General features: G+C 43.2%; 1 protein-coding gene across 13 annotated transcripts in view; it reads left to right on the top strand.

Moving 5' to 3' along the window:
• Positions 1 to 20,458, top strand: part of Pex5l (peroxisomal biogenesis factor 5 like) — a 198,882-nt gene that overhangs the window by 141,131 nt on the left and 37,293 nt on the right. For all 13 annotated transcript variants that reach the window (XM_060378207.1, XM_060378211.1, XM_060378209.1 and 10 more), the window contains one exon: positions 7,330 to 7,425. In XM_060378207.1, the coding sequence (XP_060234190.1) occupies positions 7,330 to 7,425 (96 nt within the window). The remainder of the gene's footprint in view (positions 1 to 7,329; positions 7,426 to 20,458) is intronic.

Below are 20,458 nucleotides of genomic sequence, written 5' to 3'. Positions count from 1 at the left end.
GAGGCAAAGGGTGAGACTACAGCTTCTTCTGCAGACATGATCCAAGCCCTTCCTTCCCCTTCTGCACACTGGAAGCGCCAAGTCCAGCTCAAACCTCTGACTGACCAGCGTTTGCAGGTGCTCCAGATGCAGACATAGTCACGTGACTCGCAGATGACCCACTCCAGCAGAGCAGAGCTTTCCCACCCGTCCATGTTTTTCATGCACAGTGAAATGCCCACTGTAACCTGAGGTTTTATATTATCTCCACTTTTCATTGAAAAGTAAAAACTATTTCCCCAGAGTTCTCCATCTAAAGAGGAAAAGAGCCGGGATTCAAGTGGCACCCGTTAAAATCTGTGAAGCCCTTGTTCTTAACCACCGAGGGTGTGTCCTGGCATCATCCACCTGGGCTGCTCACCTGAGAGAACTCATAAGCCATTGTTACTTTTATTACTGCAAAGCCCAATTATCATTTAATTCTGTTGGAAGAATGTGAGTTGAGCAATGTTCAAGAATGTCTGTCACTTTCTTACAGAAACTTCATAAAACAAAATGAATTGTTCTGTATATAATTCATTCTCTTCCCAAATTCATCTCATATCCTTATTTATAGAAAAGCTGTTGGCTTCCGTATCAGTTTAACAAATGTGCGTGGACATCTACTGTCCTTACAGACATAAGCAAGGCAGTAAGTAGGACACACAGGTTAGGTTATAAAATACAGTTAGAGGAATTCAATACCACAGAGATTCTGCACACACATTACTGAAGAACTACTCATTATAGCCAAATTACAGAATTATCTGGATATCCATCTGCAGACAAATAAGGAAAAAATGTGGTACTTATGCCATTGAGTATTATTAAGCCACTAAGAAACGTGAAAATCTGTCATCTGCAGTGAAATAAGCTAGAGTCAGAAAGACACATCTCATATTTTCTTCTCTCATGTGCAGAATCTAGACTTAAAAAAGGTTTGGAAGAAGAGGCAAACTCTTTGGAAAGAGAAAGGAGGCTAGTGATATGTGGGAGATTAAAGACAGGGTCAAGTAGCAGTGGAGTTTATAGACTCTAATGCTCTACACACTTCATGAAGAAATGGCTGGACCTAAGTTTGGTTCCCAGTAACCATGCGGAGAGGCTCACAACCACCTGTAACTCCAGCTATAGGCCAATGGGCTCCATAGGCACTAATGAACATACACACATACACACACCTCATTTAAATAATTTTAAATATATACATGTATAAGTGAGAACATGGTCATGAAACCCATTCTTTCATACAATGAATATACACTGATAAAACAGGAGTATACTCAGAGAAGTATTAAGCCTCTATGTCTCAGGAAAATAATCTAATCTAATGCTATATAAATACTCATTATTCTGCCTATCAGAAATTGTACCTAATCTCTTTCCTCTGCATGCCATATGATGAACAGTCACTGGGGTAAGATGGAAACAAAGATGAGAGAAAATGATACAGAAGTGAAGGAAAAATAAAGAAAAAAAAAAAACCCTGAAACATTGTATATAGAGAACTATAGCCAAGCTCTGAGCAGAATGCAGGGAATCTTATGAAAGGAGGGGGAGATAGAAAGACCTGGAGGGAACAGGAGCTCCACAAGGAGAGCAACAGAACCAAAAAATCTGGGCACAGGGGTCTTTTCTGAGACTGATACTCCAAACAAGAACCATGCATGGAGAGAACCTAGAACCCCTGCACAGATGTAGCCCATGGCAGTTCAGTCAGTGTCCAAGTGGGTTCCCTAGTAATGGGAACAGGGACTGTCTCTGACATGAACTGATTGGCCTGCTCTTTGATCACCTCCCCCTCAGGGGGGTGCAGCCTTTCCAGGCCACAGAGGAAGACAACACAGCCAGTCTTGATGGGACCTGATAGACTGGGATCAGAAGAAAGACCTCCCCTATCAGTGGTCTGGGGGAGGGGCAAGGGTGGGGCAGAGGGAAGGTGAGTAGGTTTGGGAGGGGAGGAGGGAGAGAGCTACAGGTAGGATACAAAGCGAATAAACTGTAATTAATAACAAAAAAGAAAATAAAAAATATCTGGGTTAAAACTCATAGAATGCACTACAAGAAAGAAAGAAAGAAAGAAAGAGAGAAAGAAAGAAAGAAAGAAAGAAAGAAAGAGAGAGAGAAAGAAAGAAAGAAGTCAACACAGTAGGAAATTCTCAACAAATATTTGTCACATGAGTAAATAAGAGACCCCAACAAGAGGGGGAAACATTTAACAACTTTCAGACAATTAAAACAGAAACACACATACTTCTAGATCATTTTTAAGTAGTTTCATTAGTAGTTTTTCAGCGTGTCTGAGAACATGCTGACCATCTCTTTTCAAAATCAGCATTTTCTTGATTTTTTTTTTTGGCATAAGATTTCATAGCAGAATGGATACAGTGACCATGTGCTATCACACTCTTGAGGAAAGGAATTTTCCCTTTTGTTTGAGTGCCCTGCATGACAAATGTCTGTTGACTAATAATCAAAAACCCTGGATTTCAGTGAGACTAGTATTTAAATGGTCTGAAAAGCCAAGTTGTCTCCATCAACTGTCAAAAAATTGCTATAAACATAAAACTTTTAATGAAAGCAGTAACCTAGTGGTAACAGGCTTGGCGGAACGTTTGCGATGTATTATGTATTTCTATTTATATGAATACTATTACTCAATTGATTCTTACAGGGACTCTATGAGTAAATATAGACACTGCAGATGAGAATTTGGGAATTCAGTACTGTGCTCAAGGTGTCTGGATGACAATAAACTAGGAATTAGCCTTAAACAGCCTGACTTCATAGACTGCCTTTAACAATCATGTCACACTGCACACAAGGTCGACCAGTCATTGAACTGCTATTTTCTAAAGAGAGCACACCCGTTTTCCGTCTTTATTTTAACAGTGTTCTAATTTTACTTCTGCTGCTGTGGTAAAATACCTCACATCATGCAACTCTGTGGAGAAACAGATTCATTTGGCTTACCATTCCCAGGTTTGGTCCATCCTTGAGGGGAGTCAGAAGGGGGAACGTGGTGCAGCTAGTCAGATCGTATCCACAGTCAAGATCAGAAAAAAATGGAATGAAGGCATCCTTCCTGGTTGTTAAAGGCAGTCTCTGAAGCTTGCTGAGCTAGCTTTCTCCTCTCATACTGTTCTGGGACCCCTACCTACGCAATGATGATGTTGCCCATAATGGGCTCATCTTTCTACATCATTTAACATAATCAAAATAATCCACCAGAGACAAGACCACCACAGGCCAACGTGATACAGGCAACTCCTCAGTAAGACCCTCTTTCCCAAGTGCCCTGGTTGGGGTTTTCAGTCGACCTGACATAATCTAGAGTTATCTGAGAAACTTCAATTGAGAAAATGCTTCCATCATATTGCCTATAGGCAAATCTGTAGGGTGAGTTGTATGTATATCTGTACCCACATATATACCCGGGATCTTCTTTGAGGTCCTGAGCCTGCACTCTCAGCGGTACCTGAGGATCTGTGGCAATGCAGATCCTAGGCTCCTCACCAGACTTACTGAATCAGAGACCCTGGGGTAGGAGCTAGCCATGTGAATTTTAAAAGACCTTGTGGGTATTTCGGCCCCCAGTCATGTTTGAGGACGGCTGTTATACAAGCTATGATGTTAAGAAGATGGCTGCCACTCAAACTGACAGGTGTAATTGTTTTGTTTATCATGCCTCTTTTCAAAGTGCCAAACAGTATCAACAACCCAGCCGCATTGCTATATTTTCCCAAGTCTCGGGTTTTTCCTCTGATAAAATTAGACATGTTTAACATCTTGGGTTCAAGGAAGGCTGATTTTAGCCCTGTGTGTTATCACTTGTTTGTGCTCAGTCCCTTCTATTTATTTCTTTTACTTTTATGTGTATGAATGTTTTGTCTACATGTATACATGTGTGTCACATGTGTGCCTGGTACCAAAGAAAGAGAGCATCAGATACCCTGGAACTGTAGTTACAGGTCCTTGTGAGCCATCAGGTGGGTGCTGGGAATTGAACCCGAGTCCTCTGAAAGAACAAGTGGCCTCAACTACTCTTGGGCCCCTATGCTCACTTCTTAACCAGCATTTTTCAGCATGGCACGAAATCATGGAAAAGTATCAAATTTTTCAATTGCATATCAGCTGCTATTTATATTCCATAACATTTAACTTATGCTTCCTTGGGCCAAAAACTTTTAAAAATGGTAAGTTAGATAACACTTATCTTAGTAATAACCTGAAGCCTTTCAAATGATGTGAGAAATAGAGTATCCCTAAATAGTAATTGTACTGTCAGAATAAAATGTCATTTGCACAGTGAGCCTCTCTCTGTGCTGGCTGCGTTAAGTGGGGAAGAGGAGCTGACCTGCAAGCCTGGGATCCTGATACGCAGTGCCCTTTGCAGCCTGTGATTCATATCGCAGCTGGGTCCTGAAACTTTAATGAAGGGAGAGGCCAGGGATGCTAATAGAATCCTGTTAGGTCAAGCTTCCCAGCAAAATGGATCCTGTTTCAGCAGTGCAAAGTGCCTGCTGATAAAACCCTGCCTCAGACCACCTTAGTTCTTCCTCTGTTTCCAAAGCCACTCGAAGGCACCAAAGACACCCCTTTATCATTATGTCTTACTTGGCAAATAAAAGTGTATGTTTATCACGTATAATGTTTTGAAATGTGCGGGCACAGCAAGTTGGCTCATATGCTATCTGCATATGAATTCCCATCCATGGATCTGTTTAGAAAAAAACACCTAAAATTACTGCAGTACTTCTCAAGGACACAACACACTCTTAACTATAGTCATCTAGTTCCAACCTAGATTTCAGGATGAAGTTTTATATCCTTTGACCAACAGTGTACCACCCTTTCCTCAGCCCCAGCTCTGGCCACCTCCATCCTCCAACCTTCTAAGAGGTCAGCTGGTTTAGACAGCACATCTTAGTTTGATTATGATACCCAACATTCTGTGCTGGGCTCATTTCACTTCCAACGTGAGGTAATGCCAAGTGTGGTTTTCATTTTCATTTCCTCTCTGCTTACTTAGTTGAGGAGACTGCTTTTCCTAAGCCTGTTGGTAAGTTTTGTTTCTTCTTCCAGAAGATAGCTCCCCATGGTCTTTGGCCCATTTTCAACAGGGCTTTTTGTTTTCTTACTGGTCGCTTGTTGACATTCTGACCATCTGAGAAGAGAAACCTCAGCTGAGGAATTGCCTCCATCGGATCGGCTTGTAGGCAAACCCGTGGAGCATTTTCTAGATTAGTGATTGATGTGGGAGGATCCAGTCCATTGTGAGCGGTGCCACTCCTTGGCAGGTGGTTCGGGGTTACGTAAGAAAACAAACTAAACAAGCCAGAAAGGAGTGTTCCTCCATGGCCTCTTCTTCAGTTCCCAACTTCAAATTCCTGCTTTGAGTTCCTGCGCTGGCTTGGCTTGATTTATCACAGTAACCAAAGGCAAACTAGGACATGGTCTTTTCTCATACAGTACAACTTAGTGTTTTAAAAATATGTACATATAGATACCAGTGGACTTTAAGGAGTTGCCTTGAATCTGTAGACTTCTTTGTGTGGTGTGAACATTTTAACAATTGTTATTCTTCCTACCCCGAGCCATCAACCTACTTGCTTGTTTATAAATAACTAACTTCAGAAAATAAGCTCCATCATTCATTTCTTGCCGTGCATCTGCATTTGAAAGATTTGTTTTGTTAACTTGTTGATGGAGGGGCCAACAGAGAGATGAAGGAGTTGGTTCCAGGAGCAAGGTAGTCCTGAGCAGAGCTCCCAAAGATAATTCACCAAGTTACACATAGATGACTTAGCCTTCTAGGAGCAAATGGCCATCACAGCTTTCCCAGGCATCAGGGTCCAAGCACCTAGTGTCTATCACTTTATATTTTTAAAATTATATCTATCCATTTATTTTTAATGATATATATTGTGTTTGTCTGCATGCCCTATGAGCACACATGATGCCTGAGGATGCCTAGGTGTTGAACCTCCTGGCGGGAGTTACAGGCTGTTCTGAACTGCTGGAGGGGGGATTCTAGAAATAGAGTTCAAGATTTCCGTACAGGCAGTGCGTTCTCTTAACGTCTGAGCCATCTTCCCAGCCTCCGTACTTGTATATTCTTATTAATAAAGTATATTGTGCCACGAGAGTGTCATATGAAAGTAGTGGTGAATGGGGTTTTCAGAAAAGGTGGATTGTCACAGCCCTAGAACCTGTGGCTCTCACACGCACAGAGAGGACAGGGCTGGCTACGCAGGTGAGGTGAAGAGAAGGGAAGTTTCCTGTGCTGTTTGCAAAAGCCCAGATTGCAGTCCCAGGCGCTGTGTAAGAGTAAAAGTGGAAAGGGACAGACCGAGAGACAAGAGATGATGGTGCAGAGTGACCATAACCCACCTGAGGCCCCTGCTCACAGGAAGGGGCACAGAATACCCCCTTCTCCCCTCCCAAGGCTGTGGAGAGATCAAGCCTGCCACCGCTGTGGCCATGAACTTCTAGCCTCCAGGACATTGGGAATCTCGATTCCTTCTATGGTAAAGCACTCAGTTTGTGAAAATATGCTTTTGGATGCCCTAGAACAGTAATACAGGACCAAGCAGACCTGCTGGAAAATTCTTTAGTATAGTAAAAAGAAATCAAGCAATTCCAGCCTGCCTTTCATCAGAGGTACTGGATTTCTTCTCAGTGTCTCCTGGAAAGTAAATAGGGAGCTGTCCTCTACAACAATGGTTCAGAGTTCATGCCAGGCTTGAGACCTTTGCACAAGAATCCACATGTGCACGCACACACACACATACACACACACACACACACACACACACACACACACACGACACCATCCTAAGCTGGGTGACATTATGCCTAAAAATCACTTTGAAAACACTTCTCAAGGCACACGAGAGATAGCTCAGTCACTTAAGTGCTTGCTGAGGTCGGCCCCCAGCACACAGGCATGGATGTGCACACCTGTAACCCCAGCACTGGGGACAAGAAGACAAGATTTGGAGATAGATGGCCAGAAAAAGTTTGGCTAATAAGAGAGCCTCAGATCCCAGCAAGAGAGGCTCTCTCAAACAATAAATGGTTGATGCCTAAAGAACAATACCGCAGGTTGATTTTATGTCCTCCACATGCTGTGCATGTGAGCACATGCACACATGCAGGCGCGCACACACACACACACACACACACTCAGGTGAGCACATACATCTTCAGTCCTTTGGAGCTCTAGGGAATCAAGGTGAAAAATGAAAACTACTTCTATTTTTGTGTCATGTGATGCCAATAATACATCACCTGTTTGGTTTATTTCAGGCTCGGCTGACCAAAGAGCATCGCTGGGGGAGCGCCCTGCTCTCCAGAAACCATTCCTTAGAAGAGGAGTTTGAAAGAGCAAAAGCAGCAGTAGAGGTAACTCATAAAACAAAATTCTCTATTTCAAGTTTCTGAGAGTGCCATTCAAGAAACTCCGTCTACAGAGAGATGCAGATAAAACAGAACCTTAGGCATGAGGAAAACATGAGGATAGTTGTTGAGATGAGAGTGTGACCGAAGAACCTTTGATTCCCCACCAGTGTGTCAGGAAGTATCTGCTCTTCTGCTCATTCTGTGGCCAGCTGGTGATGCCAGTCTGAGGCCTGGATCAGAAAGCACCCAGCCTTCGTTCCATGCATCTGTCCAGTGCATAACCCATCTTATCGGGCACCGTTAATTTTTAGGGCAAAGCATCCAAATATTGTTAATGAGTTATTTAAAAAAAAAAAAAGAACCTGTATTTGAACACTAATATCTAATTATTTAATCTTCTGGTGAAAAAGAGGGGAGAGAGGAGGAAGGCCAGAGGAATCAGATGAAAAGCAGTTCTTGCTGGTTCTTTCATCCGTTTGCCTCCTGGCAGGGCTGGCAGGGAGGCTCACAGATGTTGGGTGCTCCTTGAGAGTGCTGCTTGAGAGTGGAGCTTTCCACAGGCCCAAGCGTGATCCTGTTAATTCCTCTGTTGCTCTCAGTGATTTCAATCTTGAACACTGCAGGCGCTCTGGGAGCATGCCTCACTTAGGTAGCCGTCTCACCCCTAGAATTCAGATGAAATGATTATATTAGGGGTGGTCTTCCAGTAACTCTGTACTCAGGGTGCGGGGAAATCCTATTTGCAATTTAATGTTACAAGGGTCTGTTCTGGGAAATCATCTCAACCATGATTCATGGCATTCAGAAACCCAGTCAGAGCACTCTTTCATCTCCCCATGCCAAAATCGTTCAAATTCCCTCTCTAGTTTTCAACTTCTCTAATTTGAAGAAGAAGATAATGAATATTTTAGTGTTCTGAGCAGGAATCACTGATGTAGTTAGTCGAGACCAGCTGAGTTCAATCAGATCGCATAAATGCATGGAGCCTGTAGCTTAAATTATCTTAAATGTAAGTTTTTCAGTTTTAAGAGCTAATTTAAATATATCTATTGAGCCCCTACTGTGTGTAGCACACAGCGGTAGCTCTCAGACTGCTATCAAGATGCATAGAAACTTGGGTCAAGAAAGACATTAGCATTTGGTCTCATTTATAATGAGAAAGTTAATGAATTTAAACCCAAAGACTTCATGGTGGAATTGATTGACAAGGAAAATGTACTACGGTGTATATCATTGAGCTGAATCTCTGAATTTGGGTCATAATCTTAAAACCTCTCTCTCCTACTAAGCAAACTTTTTTTTTAACTCTTGACAAATTACTTCTGTTTCTACCTGGACATATACAATTAGGGGCGACCTCCTTCTTTTCGAGGAAACCCATTTCCATCTTGAAAGCTACTAATTATCAATGGGCTCTTTCTTATGCTGAAAATGGCGTAACAAGAAATTTTCCATTTTGCATGGGGCTGACTCTCCTCACTTGCATCCATCTCTAAACAATACTCGCTTCACCCCACCAAGCTGAGTGCTCTACCTTCCCTGTCTCTCCTGGGGCCTTATTCCAGTGCTTCCATACCGGCTACAGGACAGCACCCTGTCAGTAGCCAGTCTAGCCCTCAGTGTCCACACCGCTGCGGTTTTTCTCAGCCTCAGATCCCAGGAGTCTGGAAGTTACATTAGCAACTGTTTATTTAGCACACAGTCCTGGCTGCGTGCAAGTACCAGCTGCTGAACTAAGGGCTAAAGACAAAAGACCAAGCCTTAAATGACAGCAGAGCAGAAGACCAGCCTGGATCAGCCTCTTGCTCCTGCCACTGGAGTTCCATACATCTGTGTGATGAGTGCTTAGATTTCTCCTATCCCAAAACCCAAGAAGTTCATGCCTTAAAAATGAAAAAGAAAAAGAAAAAAGAAAGTAGGGATGGGATTCCCAGCTAATCAAAAAGTTGAACACCTTCCTTCATCCTGGAAAACCTTGTGGTTGAAAAACCACAAGGATCCAGGAGAGATAATGGGTGTCGAAGGTATGAACAGTTATAGAGGAAAAACTGCGAGGTAAGCTGATGATAAATCATGCCTATAAAACTTTATGCATCTGTGGGCTTTTTGCCTCCATATTACTCTTACTTGGAGTGTTATCTTCATTCAGGGCAGAAGATATAACCACATGCCTTTTTAGACTCTCTAGCTCCTAAAATTGTCACCCTGGCGGTGAGTTCAGCATATGACTCTTGGAAGAATGCCTTCCCAAGCTACAGAGCATACATGTGACCAAATGTTCACAGCAGTTATTCTTTAATGGCTACACTTGGGGGTAAATTATTTGATTCTTTTGTCTTGTCTTCATTTTTCTCTTGCCTGTCATATTGCTAATCAGAAGGAGTCTTACAGTGAGATGTGAGATTCTTAATTATGTTTTTGCTTATTTTTTCATCACACGTGTGCATATGTGAAGGTCTGAGGACAGCTTTCAGGAGTTGTTTCTCTCCTTCCGCCGTGTGGGTACCTGGGCTTGAACTCAGGTCCTCAGGTTTGGGAGCAAGAGCCTTTTCCCACTGAGCCAAATTCACTGGCCCCAGAATGTAAGATTCTTAAAAGTCACTGAGAATATCAGTTGGTAGAATGCCTGCCTTAGATTCAGGAGGCTATGAGTTCTGTTTCCAGCACTGCGTGAACCAAATGTGATGGCACACACCCATAATTGCAGCACTCAGAAAATGGAGGCAGGAGGCTCAGGAACACAAGGTCATCCTCAGCTGCATAGAACACTGGAGAATGCATAAGATCCAGTATCAAGAGAAAAGGGCTAATTGTGAATGAGGTCTGCAGGAGTGGAAGAGGTTAGAGATGATAGTGAGAATGTGATCACATACATTGGTATGAAATTGTCAAAAATAAGATGTAAAGTAAAAATATATAAAAAGGAAAACTGGCGCTGCCGATTGTTTCTTGAAAGGCTGTTCTAAATACCAGTAAGATGCAGATGAAGGCAGCTAGAAGATGTAGCTCAGCGGCCAAGAGCATGTACTTCACTTGCAGAGGACCCAAGTTCAGTTCCCATCACCCACATCAGATACCTTACAACTACATATAACTCCGGCTCCAGGGAATCTGATGCCCTGCTCTGGCCTCCACAAGCACCCGCCCTTGCCTAAACAAAACTCTCATGCAGACACATGCACACACATAATTAAAAAAGAAAATAAACCTGGGGCCTTTCCACCCATTCTTTCTCTTCTTGGTCCCACTCTACTCTCCACCTGGTCCCTCTCCACCTGGTCTCTCTCCACCTGGTCCATTCTCCACCTGGTCCACTCTCTACCTGGTCCCTCTTCACCTGGTCCCTTTCCACCTGGTCCACTCTCCCTCTGGCCCACTCTCCACCTGGTCCTTCTCCATCTGGTTTACTCTCCACCTGATCCTTCACCTCCTAGTTCCTGTCTATCTTCTGCCCTTCAGTCCCATCCCTGAACTGTAACACTCCAAGTTCATTACCCATGCTTCCAGTTTCTATTTTCTGTGGGAGCATCCTTCTCCCAGGTCCTCATGTGATAGGGTCCTTCATTTCACTCACACTGTAGCTAAAGTGCCTGTCCTACAGAAAAGCCCATACAGTCCCCATTAACTGTTACATCACCAGGGATTGTCTTGCTTTGCATTCATCATTAGATCTGTCCTTATAAATTTTGTCTGTTATATGTCTTTTTCCTCAAAGTGTGACTTCCATGAGATGAAGCTTTGTACTGTATTTGTCTGTGTGAAATAAAAAATATGCTACTTCATTGACTTTGCATGCACACTAAGTGGTGGTTAGTTTACATTGTCAACTTAGTACAACCTAGAGTCCCTAGGGAAGAGGGAACCTCAATTGAGCAATTGTTCACATGAGATTGGCCTATGGTCATGTCTACCATGAGAGGGCCAGACCCACTGTGGGCAGCACCATCCATTGGCAGCTGATCTGTGAAGTATAAGAAGGCTAGCTGAGCATGAGCCAGACAGCAGACCAGCACTCAGCACTCCTCCTTGGTATCTACTTCAAGCTCCTCCCCTTTGTCCCTGCCTTAACTTCCCTCAATAATGGACTGATAACTCAGAAACATAATATGAAATAGATCTTTTCCTTCCCGAGTTGTTTGGTCATTTTGTTTACCATAGCAACAGAAAGTAAACCAAAGCACAGCACCCCAATATCTTATGGTCCTTAGCATATGCTGAGTGGCCAGTTGGGTATTGATCACCACATGGTAATGCTTCCTTCTGTCTCTTTCCTGTTGTATATAAAGTGTCATATAACCTTCTGTTGTAGAAGGAGCTTCATTTGGACAGCATTCTTAACATGATACACAGCCATGTAAGGACTGTGGTGAATCGTCGGTCCCCTGTGGTTGTCTCTACCTCAGTGTCGGTGACATATTTACAGTAACACAGGACATTGCCAACCAATTCCGCCATGAAGTAGCACTGACATATTCTATATTCGCGTTGTGTAAACTCACTTTTACTTGTACTGAGATCTGAAAGCCTGTTATTTAGTTCATTTTTTTAAGATAAAATGCCCTGTCACTAGAAAAAGAACACACACATGAAAATAGATACACATTTATCGCATATGTAGATGACCTAGGAGCCTATTAACATTCAGAGGCTGGCACTGTTTGAGGTCACCTTGAGCTACTCCTTCTGGCAGTGCTTCTTAATGGGGGAGACATTTTTCTTCCATCTCTTACTTTCTACTGAAGGAAAAATAAAAACACAAAATTCCCTTCTATCCAAAGCATCATAATTTTCTGGTATTTTTCTGGTATTTTTCTTCTGGGGTTTAAAAAACTATGAATCTTCCCTGTGTGAAAAGGCAGAGGCACTTCATGCTTCCTTCTGGATTTCTTCACAGTCATTCTTATAACTGCTGTCAGCTGTGGTTGGTACCTAGGATGGATGCATTGAGAGGCACAGGAAAGAGGTGCAGACAAGGTGCCCCAGGGGCTCCGGGGGGACTGAAGCAGCCTCCCAGGAGCAGAGGTCCCTGGAGAGAGCCACTCTGCGTCTGAGGAGGAGAGGGAAGGTCACCTGGGAAATCAGCATTCTTCAGCCATGAACCAAAAATACCTCCTTCGTCACCATGGGCAGGCCGGGAAAGAGAACAGGGCTACATCTAGGGTTGTGCTTAGCTGGTTACGTGACTCTTCCACTATGAGAATGAATTGGAGTAGAAACGAATCCACCAAATGTGTTTAAATATGAGCAAAAGCACCAGGAAAGTGGGTGGTACCACCCCTGCCCTTGGGGAGGAACAATGAACAGCCACAGATCCACATGGGTCAGAGATAGTTAAGGGCGGCTTATCTTGTGCCCTGGTTATTCACAGCCATCCCTGCACTACCCTCAACCAGACCGTGCCTCACCCTCTGCTCTTGGTGCTGGTCCGAATGTAGGAAGAAGCAGGGTCCACAGACAATGTTTTCCCAATAAATGAACAAATTGGTTCTGGTGTCTCCAAACACCTCATGCTTAGAGAGCTTATGTCAGGTTCCAAACTCTGAGTGACAGCAAGATGAAAGTCCTGCCCCTGGAATTAGACCATGTTCCATTGAGCTCAAATGTCAATGCTGTGAGTGTTTTACACGTTGTAAGCATGTTATTGCAGATCCCTTTTTACCCTCAGGAAATATTTTTGTGAACGGGTTTTGTAAAGAAGTAAAATATGTGAATGAGGGAAAACAATTTACAGGCAAGGGAAAGGATGCCATCAGAGGCAGGGACAGCAGGTAAAGTTCAAAACCCATTAGGCTAATGAGTTCAATACATTGCACCACACTGACATTCTAGGTCCCTGGGCTCCTCTGGCCCCACAATCTTCTTTTTGAGCATCACTTAGATGTCACTTGCAGCTATTTAGAATGTTCATGGATTCTTTAAACGTGACGCTTAGTTTCTTTCCTCTTTAGTGTGGGCTTGTCTTGGTGACTCACGTCTACAGAGGCAGAAACTGTGGGGCATGACCTTGAAGCTCATAGCGTAGAATGCATTATGACCTCCTCCCTACTTGCTCTTAAACAACTCGCCCTGTGGGAAGCCCCCACTGACATTTCACTATGTTAGCCATATAGTGAGAGGCTAAGACTCTCTATTAACAGCCACTGGGGGCTGAGGCTCCTGCCCATGCCTTGAACATCGACTGTATAAGTAGGCTTCCCAAACCCTTGGTGCTTTGAATGATTGTGGCTCCAGCCGATAGCTTAATCCCAAATTCATGAGACATCCTAAGACAGAACCTTCCCAGTAGCTACTCCCAAATTCCTGACCTTCAGAAATGGCAAGATATGGTAAAAAAGGCTTGTTGTTTGAAATTGCCAAGCACCAGGATGATACTGGAAACAGCAGCAACCATCAATAGCATCACTCTGCTTCCTGCAGTTCACAGCCTACCCTGGGAAAGCCTATTACTTTCTTCCTGTTGTCCATCACCAACACATTTCAGTACTGCAAGATTGGAAGGCCATGTGTGGCACAGAGCTGATGTGTTTGTCCATTCTGGATTGGGACTTTGTCTGTCACAAAGGACATGTCCTCAGGATAACTTCGCTTCAAGGTTCAGGTTAATGTTCTAGTCAGTAGCTTATATAGAATTGCAAGTAGTGCTGGTATAAGCACACAGGTTGTGAAAGAATTAAAACTGACAATCTCATGAGGCTGCCCTAGGATGAGTGTTTGTGCCTTCAATACCTAAAGTGTGTGGTCTAACCTAATTCCTCTGTGGGACAGTGTCAGGAAGGACACCATCAGGAAGGAGGTATCAGACACCTCCTTTGGGAGGTAGGGCAGAAAGACATGCACTCATTAATGACATCAGTGCTCTGATACAAGAGCCCAGAGGAGCTGTCATGTTGGTCTTGGACTTCCTGGCCTCTTCTTTTCTAAAGAAGTCTGAGTCCTGGGATTGTGCAATTAGTGATACACTTTTCTTGCAAACACAAAAACCTGAGCTCTAATCCCGATGTAGTGGCACAGACTTTTAATCCCACTGCTGGGGAGTAGAAAGAGGATCCTGAGTCTAGACTCACTGGCCAGCTAGCTAACCTATCTAGAGAGCTGCAGGCCACTAAGATACCCTATCTTAAACAGAAAAAAAAAATAGTCAAATAGTGCCTGAGGAATGACATCTAAGGCTGTTCTGACTTACACATATGTACACATGTTTGCGCACATACACACACACAGGACGGAAGCAGGAGAATGAGCACCAAGAATATGACTCATTCCTCTCTTTAGGTTTGATTCAGAGAGGCCATATTCAAAACAACACAGCAGCTGAACCCAGCTTCAATGACATAAGCATAAAAATGCTGAAATTTTATTTTTGGCTGGAAGCTACTTGCTGTATATGTACTAAGGAGCCTCTGAAACAATAGTCAGTTGAACAGAAACGGAGGACGTTCCCACAAGGCTTTATTAGTATAGGATTGTGTAAGAAGCTGCTGACTCAGGTGCCCTCCTCCCAAGGAGACTGCCTCCAGCCTCCCCCTTCCCCCCCTCAGGTTTCTTCCTCTGAGGGCATTACCTCTTTAAAGAAGCTGGAAGGGATTAGAGGATTAAACAGTCCTCAGATCCTTCAGACTTAGAGTCAACATCCAGGAAAGACCTTCTGAAGACATCCTCTGGATGTTAACCATTTAAGAACATTTACGCTAACTGTTTAGGAGACAAATTTCCTAACTCTAACTCATCATGTTAGTGTGACATACTGCCCTTGTCTAGACAGAGCACATAAAGAAGGACTGTGAGGTCATAGAGAGGTGGCTGAAGTTCCTTGGTTCCCATGCTGATTAGATTTCCTTCTGTTTCACACAAATCTCACTCCTAAAACAAACTGAAGTGTGAGAAGGAGGGACTTGTGACCTGGATGGACTCATAAAGGCATTGCTGAATTCATGAGTAAGTGTTTCCCTGAAAGGATGGGAGAGATAGTCTGGCCTTGTTCTAACCCTTCAAGGATGGATGGGTAGATATGTCCCATGGTCCCACATTTTCCCACTGCCCTGATATCCTCTGTAAAACTCCATTATAAGGAAATTTTTCCCTTGCACCATCGAAACCAAACCTCAGTGTTCCACAGATTGATCTCCTAGACTAACCATAGACTAAAAAAATGGCTTGGAAAATTTCCTCAACTTCAAATCTGTGAATCAGGCTCCACATTCCAGATGTGGGCTCATCTGCAAACATTTCCTAAACAAGTGAACATACAGCAAGATGAATGTGGAAAGACAGACTTGTCTGAGGCCCAAGCATTGAGATAGTTCTCTCCTTGAACGAACTAGCAACATAACTTTTTCTCCTTCCTTCCGAACCATCCCCAAACACCAGTGAGACTAGAGGTTAAAATGCTTTAAACCAAGCTGGAGTGATGACTTGGTAGCTAATCCCCAGTAAAGCAAGTATCAGGATTGGAGTTCTGATCCCCAGGAACTCCCTCCCCCCCACATAATGCTTGGTGGGTGTGGTATCTTGCCTGTAATTCTAGCCTCACAAGGCAGGCAGGGAATCCTTTAGAGCAAGTTGGCTCAAAAGCTCTGCATTCGATTAACAGACCTGCTTCCTAGAAAAAGTCAAAAAAAGTAATAAGAAGATAATTCTCAACATAACCTCAAACTTCCACGTACATTCACACACACACCCATGCGTGCCCACACCACATGCAAACATGCATGCACACACACACTGTGTATAACACACACACACACAGAGAAAGAGAGAAATAGTTTAAACCGTTTGTTGCCAACTCTGTGCCTGGGAATCATAGGTTAAATTTACCTGAAGAAATCCAAAGAACACAATAATGTACATGGAAAGTCTCCAGCCATGCGTGGTCTTGGCTGTAATACCAGCTGTACCACAGGGGGCCTTGGCTTTCTCACCAGTAAATTGAATTAAGTTTTGAGTCAACTTGGTTTATCCAATTAAGAGGAAAGTTAATTAACATTTTATTTTAATAACTGTGCATCTATTTAAATATATCCTAGAAAAATACACCCAAAACTTTCAACTGCAAATTATACAGGTATTTTTAGGCAAAGCTAGAGTAAATCCTGCCTATCTAAGTAAAAGAACTATAACAGGCAGAAAGCATATTCAATGTACATAGTCAAGTATAAATGTGACAAATTTGTAGTTGGGATCAAATGACTTGAATTTGGGAAGGTGAAACTGATGATTATTACAGTTATTCAATAACACATGCAGTTCATATAGATTCACCCAAAGCCAGGCAGCGGTGGCTCATGCCTTTATTCCCAGTACTAAGGAGGCAGAGGCTGGCAGATCTCTGAGTTCAAGGCCAGTCTGGTCTACAGGGTGAGTTACAGGACAGCCAGGGTTACACAGAGAAACCCTGTCTCAGGGAAAAGAAGGAAAAAAGAAAAAGAAAAAAGAAAGGATTCACCCAAAATGCAATTACTCAGAAAGACCAGCTTGCTTCTTTTGAGTAATAGTAAAGTCCCCAGGCTCCTTGCATCTGTCAAGTTAGAGTCTCTAGGTTACTCAGGACAGGACCCCAGAGCATTTTGAAAGAGGCTGCTCCTCCATCTAGCCTCCTCTAGCCAAAGAGGCCGTCCTTCATGGGAATGTGTTTGCTCTTGGTCATACTCCACAGGCAGGCCTTTCACATTGGACTTAAGCCTCTTTGCTCAGCAAGCGGACACGTGGCCCATCCTATAATGCACAGGGTTCTCAGGATAAATGTGAAGAGAGGAGGCAGGGCTAATACGGTGCCATCCAGCAAGAGCAAAGCAAAAGCAAAGCTGTGGCCCGGGATCTGAACACCTTCCGCATATCTAGACCCTCACCAGGACCAAGCCTAACTTTGACAAAAACACAAAATTAACCCATAACTTGATTTCTGAACACTGAAAATGAGTAGTATTTTTCAGTGGCTGTTTTAATAGTTCTGTGATTATTTATTAAGAATACATTAGATGGTATACGGCCAGTACTTGGGAAGTAGAGGTGAAGGGATCAGGTCAAGGCCAGACTCAGCTTCATAATGAGTTTGAGACCAGCCTGTGCTACAGGAGGCTCTATCAAAAGAGAAAGAAAGACAATGCATTAAAGACAACTAAGTATCTTGTTCGAGTCTCTTTTACATTAAATTCATTTTAACTAAGACTGTAGAGACGGCTCAGTGGTTAAGAGCACTTGCTGCTCTTCCTAAGGATCAGAGTTTAGTTCTCAGGTTCCACATGGCAGCTTAAAGCCATTTTTAACTCCAGTTCCAGGGAATCTGATGCCAACTTCCAGCTTCTGTGGACATCAGACACATATGAGGTACACGTGTGCACATGCACGCAAAACAATCATACACGTGAAATAAAGATGAATTAATAAATATTTGAGGTGGGATATTTCAATACATTACGATTGTGTACTATTTACAGTTTAACTGTATTTCTGTGCTGATGTGTTAAGCTTCTCTTCTGGCTTTTTGAATTGTGCATTGCATCCAGGCATATCATTGCCCTACTGTGCGAAAGGGCGTCTGAGCTCTTTGCTCCCATTTAACTGTAATGATACTCTCACAGGCCAGCTTCTCTCCTCATCCTGTTGACCGCCTCTGGTAACCACCATCCACTTTCAGATTATCTGAGATCAGCTCTTTTAGGTTCTGTTTGTGAGTAACATCATGTGTTATTTGTCTTTCCTTAACAGAATGTCCTTTGGTTCCACCCATGTTGTCACAAATGATGAGAATTTTATTCTTTCATGGCTGAATACTACCCATCATGTGCACGTTTTGTTTTGTTTTAGCAGTTCATCAGTTAATGAACAGTTAGGTCATTTCTTTCTCTCGGCATTTGCGAGAGACATGGGGTCTACATGCCTTCTTATTGTGCTGACTTTATCCCTTTGGGTATGTGCTTTGGTGTAATGGAAGTTTTGGTTTCTTTGAAAACTCCTTTATGCTATGAAAATCTGTTTTTGTTTTAATCCCAAGTGTGGGATTTTAGTTGGGCTTTAGTTTGTCCTGTTAATTATCTCGTGCAGGGTGTGGCTTTTGCCAGCTGGTAATGGCCTGCCTCATGCTTCGTGAGGCATGGAGAGGGGCTGTGATCTAGGGCTCTAAGGATATAAATTTGAGAGCACGGAAAAAGAAGGGTGGCATGCTGTGTTGTCCTGAGGCGAATTGCAGTTTGGAGAGACCAGAAAGACAGTCAGTGTGGCAGTATGGAGCAGACAGACAAAGAGAGCTGCTTTGGGGTGCAGTGGCTTGGAGGAGACCGCTGGCTGCGTTTGATGTTGGTGGAGACTGGTATATCCCCCCAAGACCCATCGACCTTAAACAGCTGGAAGAAGTAAAGGGGGCTGAGCCACCTCCCCCCACTAACCTGTGTTTAGAGGAGCCTGCACACTGCCTCCACAATGGCTGCCCTAGTCTGCTTCCATTAAGCACTTTGACGGTGGTTTTCGGTTCTCTTTTTGCTTCCTTCTCTCCGGTGCTTGTTTGTGGTCTTTTTGATAGCAACCATTCTTATTGGTGCGAGGAAGTGAGGTATCCTTGTAATTTTGATTAGTCACACTAAGCATGCTTTTATGTACTTGATGGCCAAGACCTTTGTCTCTTCTTTTAAGAGTGCCTGTTCAGATAGATTGCCCAATATTGTATTTTATTAGCACATAATGATGTTTCCCTGTGATATTTTCATACGTGTAAGTAGTGGATTTCTGTTTACTTAGCCCATTAGCCTCTCTGATCTCCTACTTCTGTTGATGCCTTTCCTTCAGCAAGACCCTCTTCATGTATTTTTGTGATCAGTTAAGTTTAACTGAGGTTCTTGCAGGACCATGAGTGAGAGGTTATTTACAGAAGCATGAACAAGTTACCCAGGGCTCCACTACTGAAGAAAATGTCCTTCACCAACACCCATTAACTTTGCCTATACATCCTCAGGGCAAGGTGGAGCCTCATGAGTCCCACTCTTTTATGACAGAGTATTGACAGGCTAAGAGTTCAAAAGTGTAACAGCTATGACATGCCTAGAAGACAGCATTCCTCAACATTCTTCTCCTTCCTAAAGAGCCTGCTTTCTTTTATGCCCCTCTTCTGCCATGTTCTTTGTGCCTTAGAGGGGGTGATAGAGATGTACTATTGAGATAAGCACACAAACAGTCACTTTGACCAGTTATGAGCTTCTGTATACTACCATACATTTCCACAAAAAAGAAGCTTCTTTGAGCAAAGCTGACAGCAGCACCAACCTGTGAGCAGAAACACAAACATTTAGAAGGCAGGTGACCGGCACCCTGCGTACTTTTAGCAATGCAACAGCAATAGCTTCCCCTGTAGGGCTCATGACCTCTCTAACCACTGTCTTTTGTCCAGCTATGTATTACCTCCAGTGGAGTGGCCATCAAATCCAGTCAGAAGCTGTTTGGTGACCTCCGTAACAGTAACACCAGCATTGCACCGATGGGCACATCTTGCCTGGGAGGTCAAAAGTACACGGGGGACCACAGATGCTTAAGACTGTTTGTAACAATTCTCTTCCAGTTGCCGGCATATGACCCTCTAGCACCATGAAAGCTAGCAAGCAGGGAGGAAGCTTCCAGCCTAATTTCTGTTTGGTTTTTTGGGGCCTACAACTGAAATGTATGGCGTCTTTCAGCAATGAGGTCTTGTCACTTAGTTATGGTATATATTGCCCATTTTAATTGAGTTATTTATTTGTTTGTTTGCTGTTGAGTATTTAAGAGTTCTTTGAATGTTCTAGATGTTATTCTTTATTAAATATACATTCTGCAAATATTTACCTCCATCCTGCAGCCTGCCTTTCCACTCTGTTTACTGTTGACTGCATTGCTCAAATAACATAGAATTTTACTTATTCCAGACTCTGAAATGGCCCCCTGTTTCTTTGAGCATTTTCACACTTTCAGTTGTTTGATTTAACTTTTTAATAGTGAAGTTGCTTTATGCAGCTATTAAAACAGCAGGGCTGATCTTCACTCTTCTTTGTGGGGTATCCAGTCTTACAAATGCTGT

The sequence above is a fragment of the Meriones unguiculatus genome, chromosome 2 (assembly GCF_030254825.1).
Source record: "Meriones unguiculatus strain TT.TT164.6M chromosome 2, Bangor_MerUng_6.1, whole genome shotgun sequence".
Taxonomy (NCBI): Eukaryota; Metazoa; Chordata; class Mammalia; order Rodentia; family Muridae; genus Meriones; species Meriones unguiculatus.
Note: the sequence above shows the minus strand (reverse complement) of the source record. Positions and strands in the feature narration are given on the sequence as shown.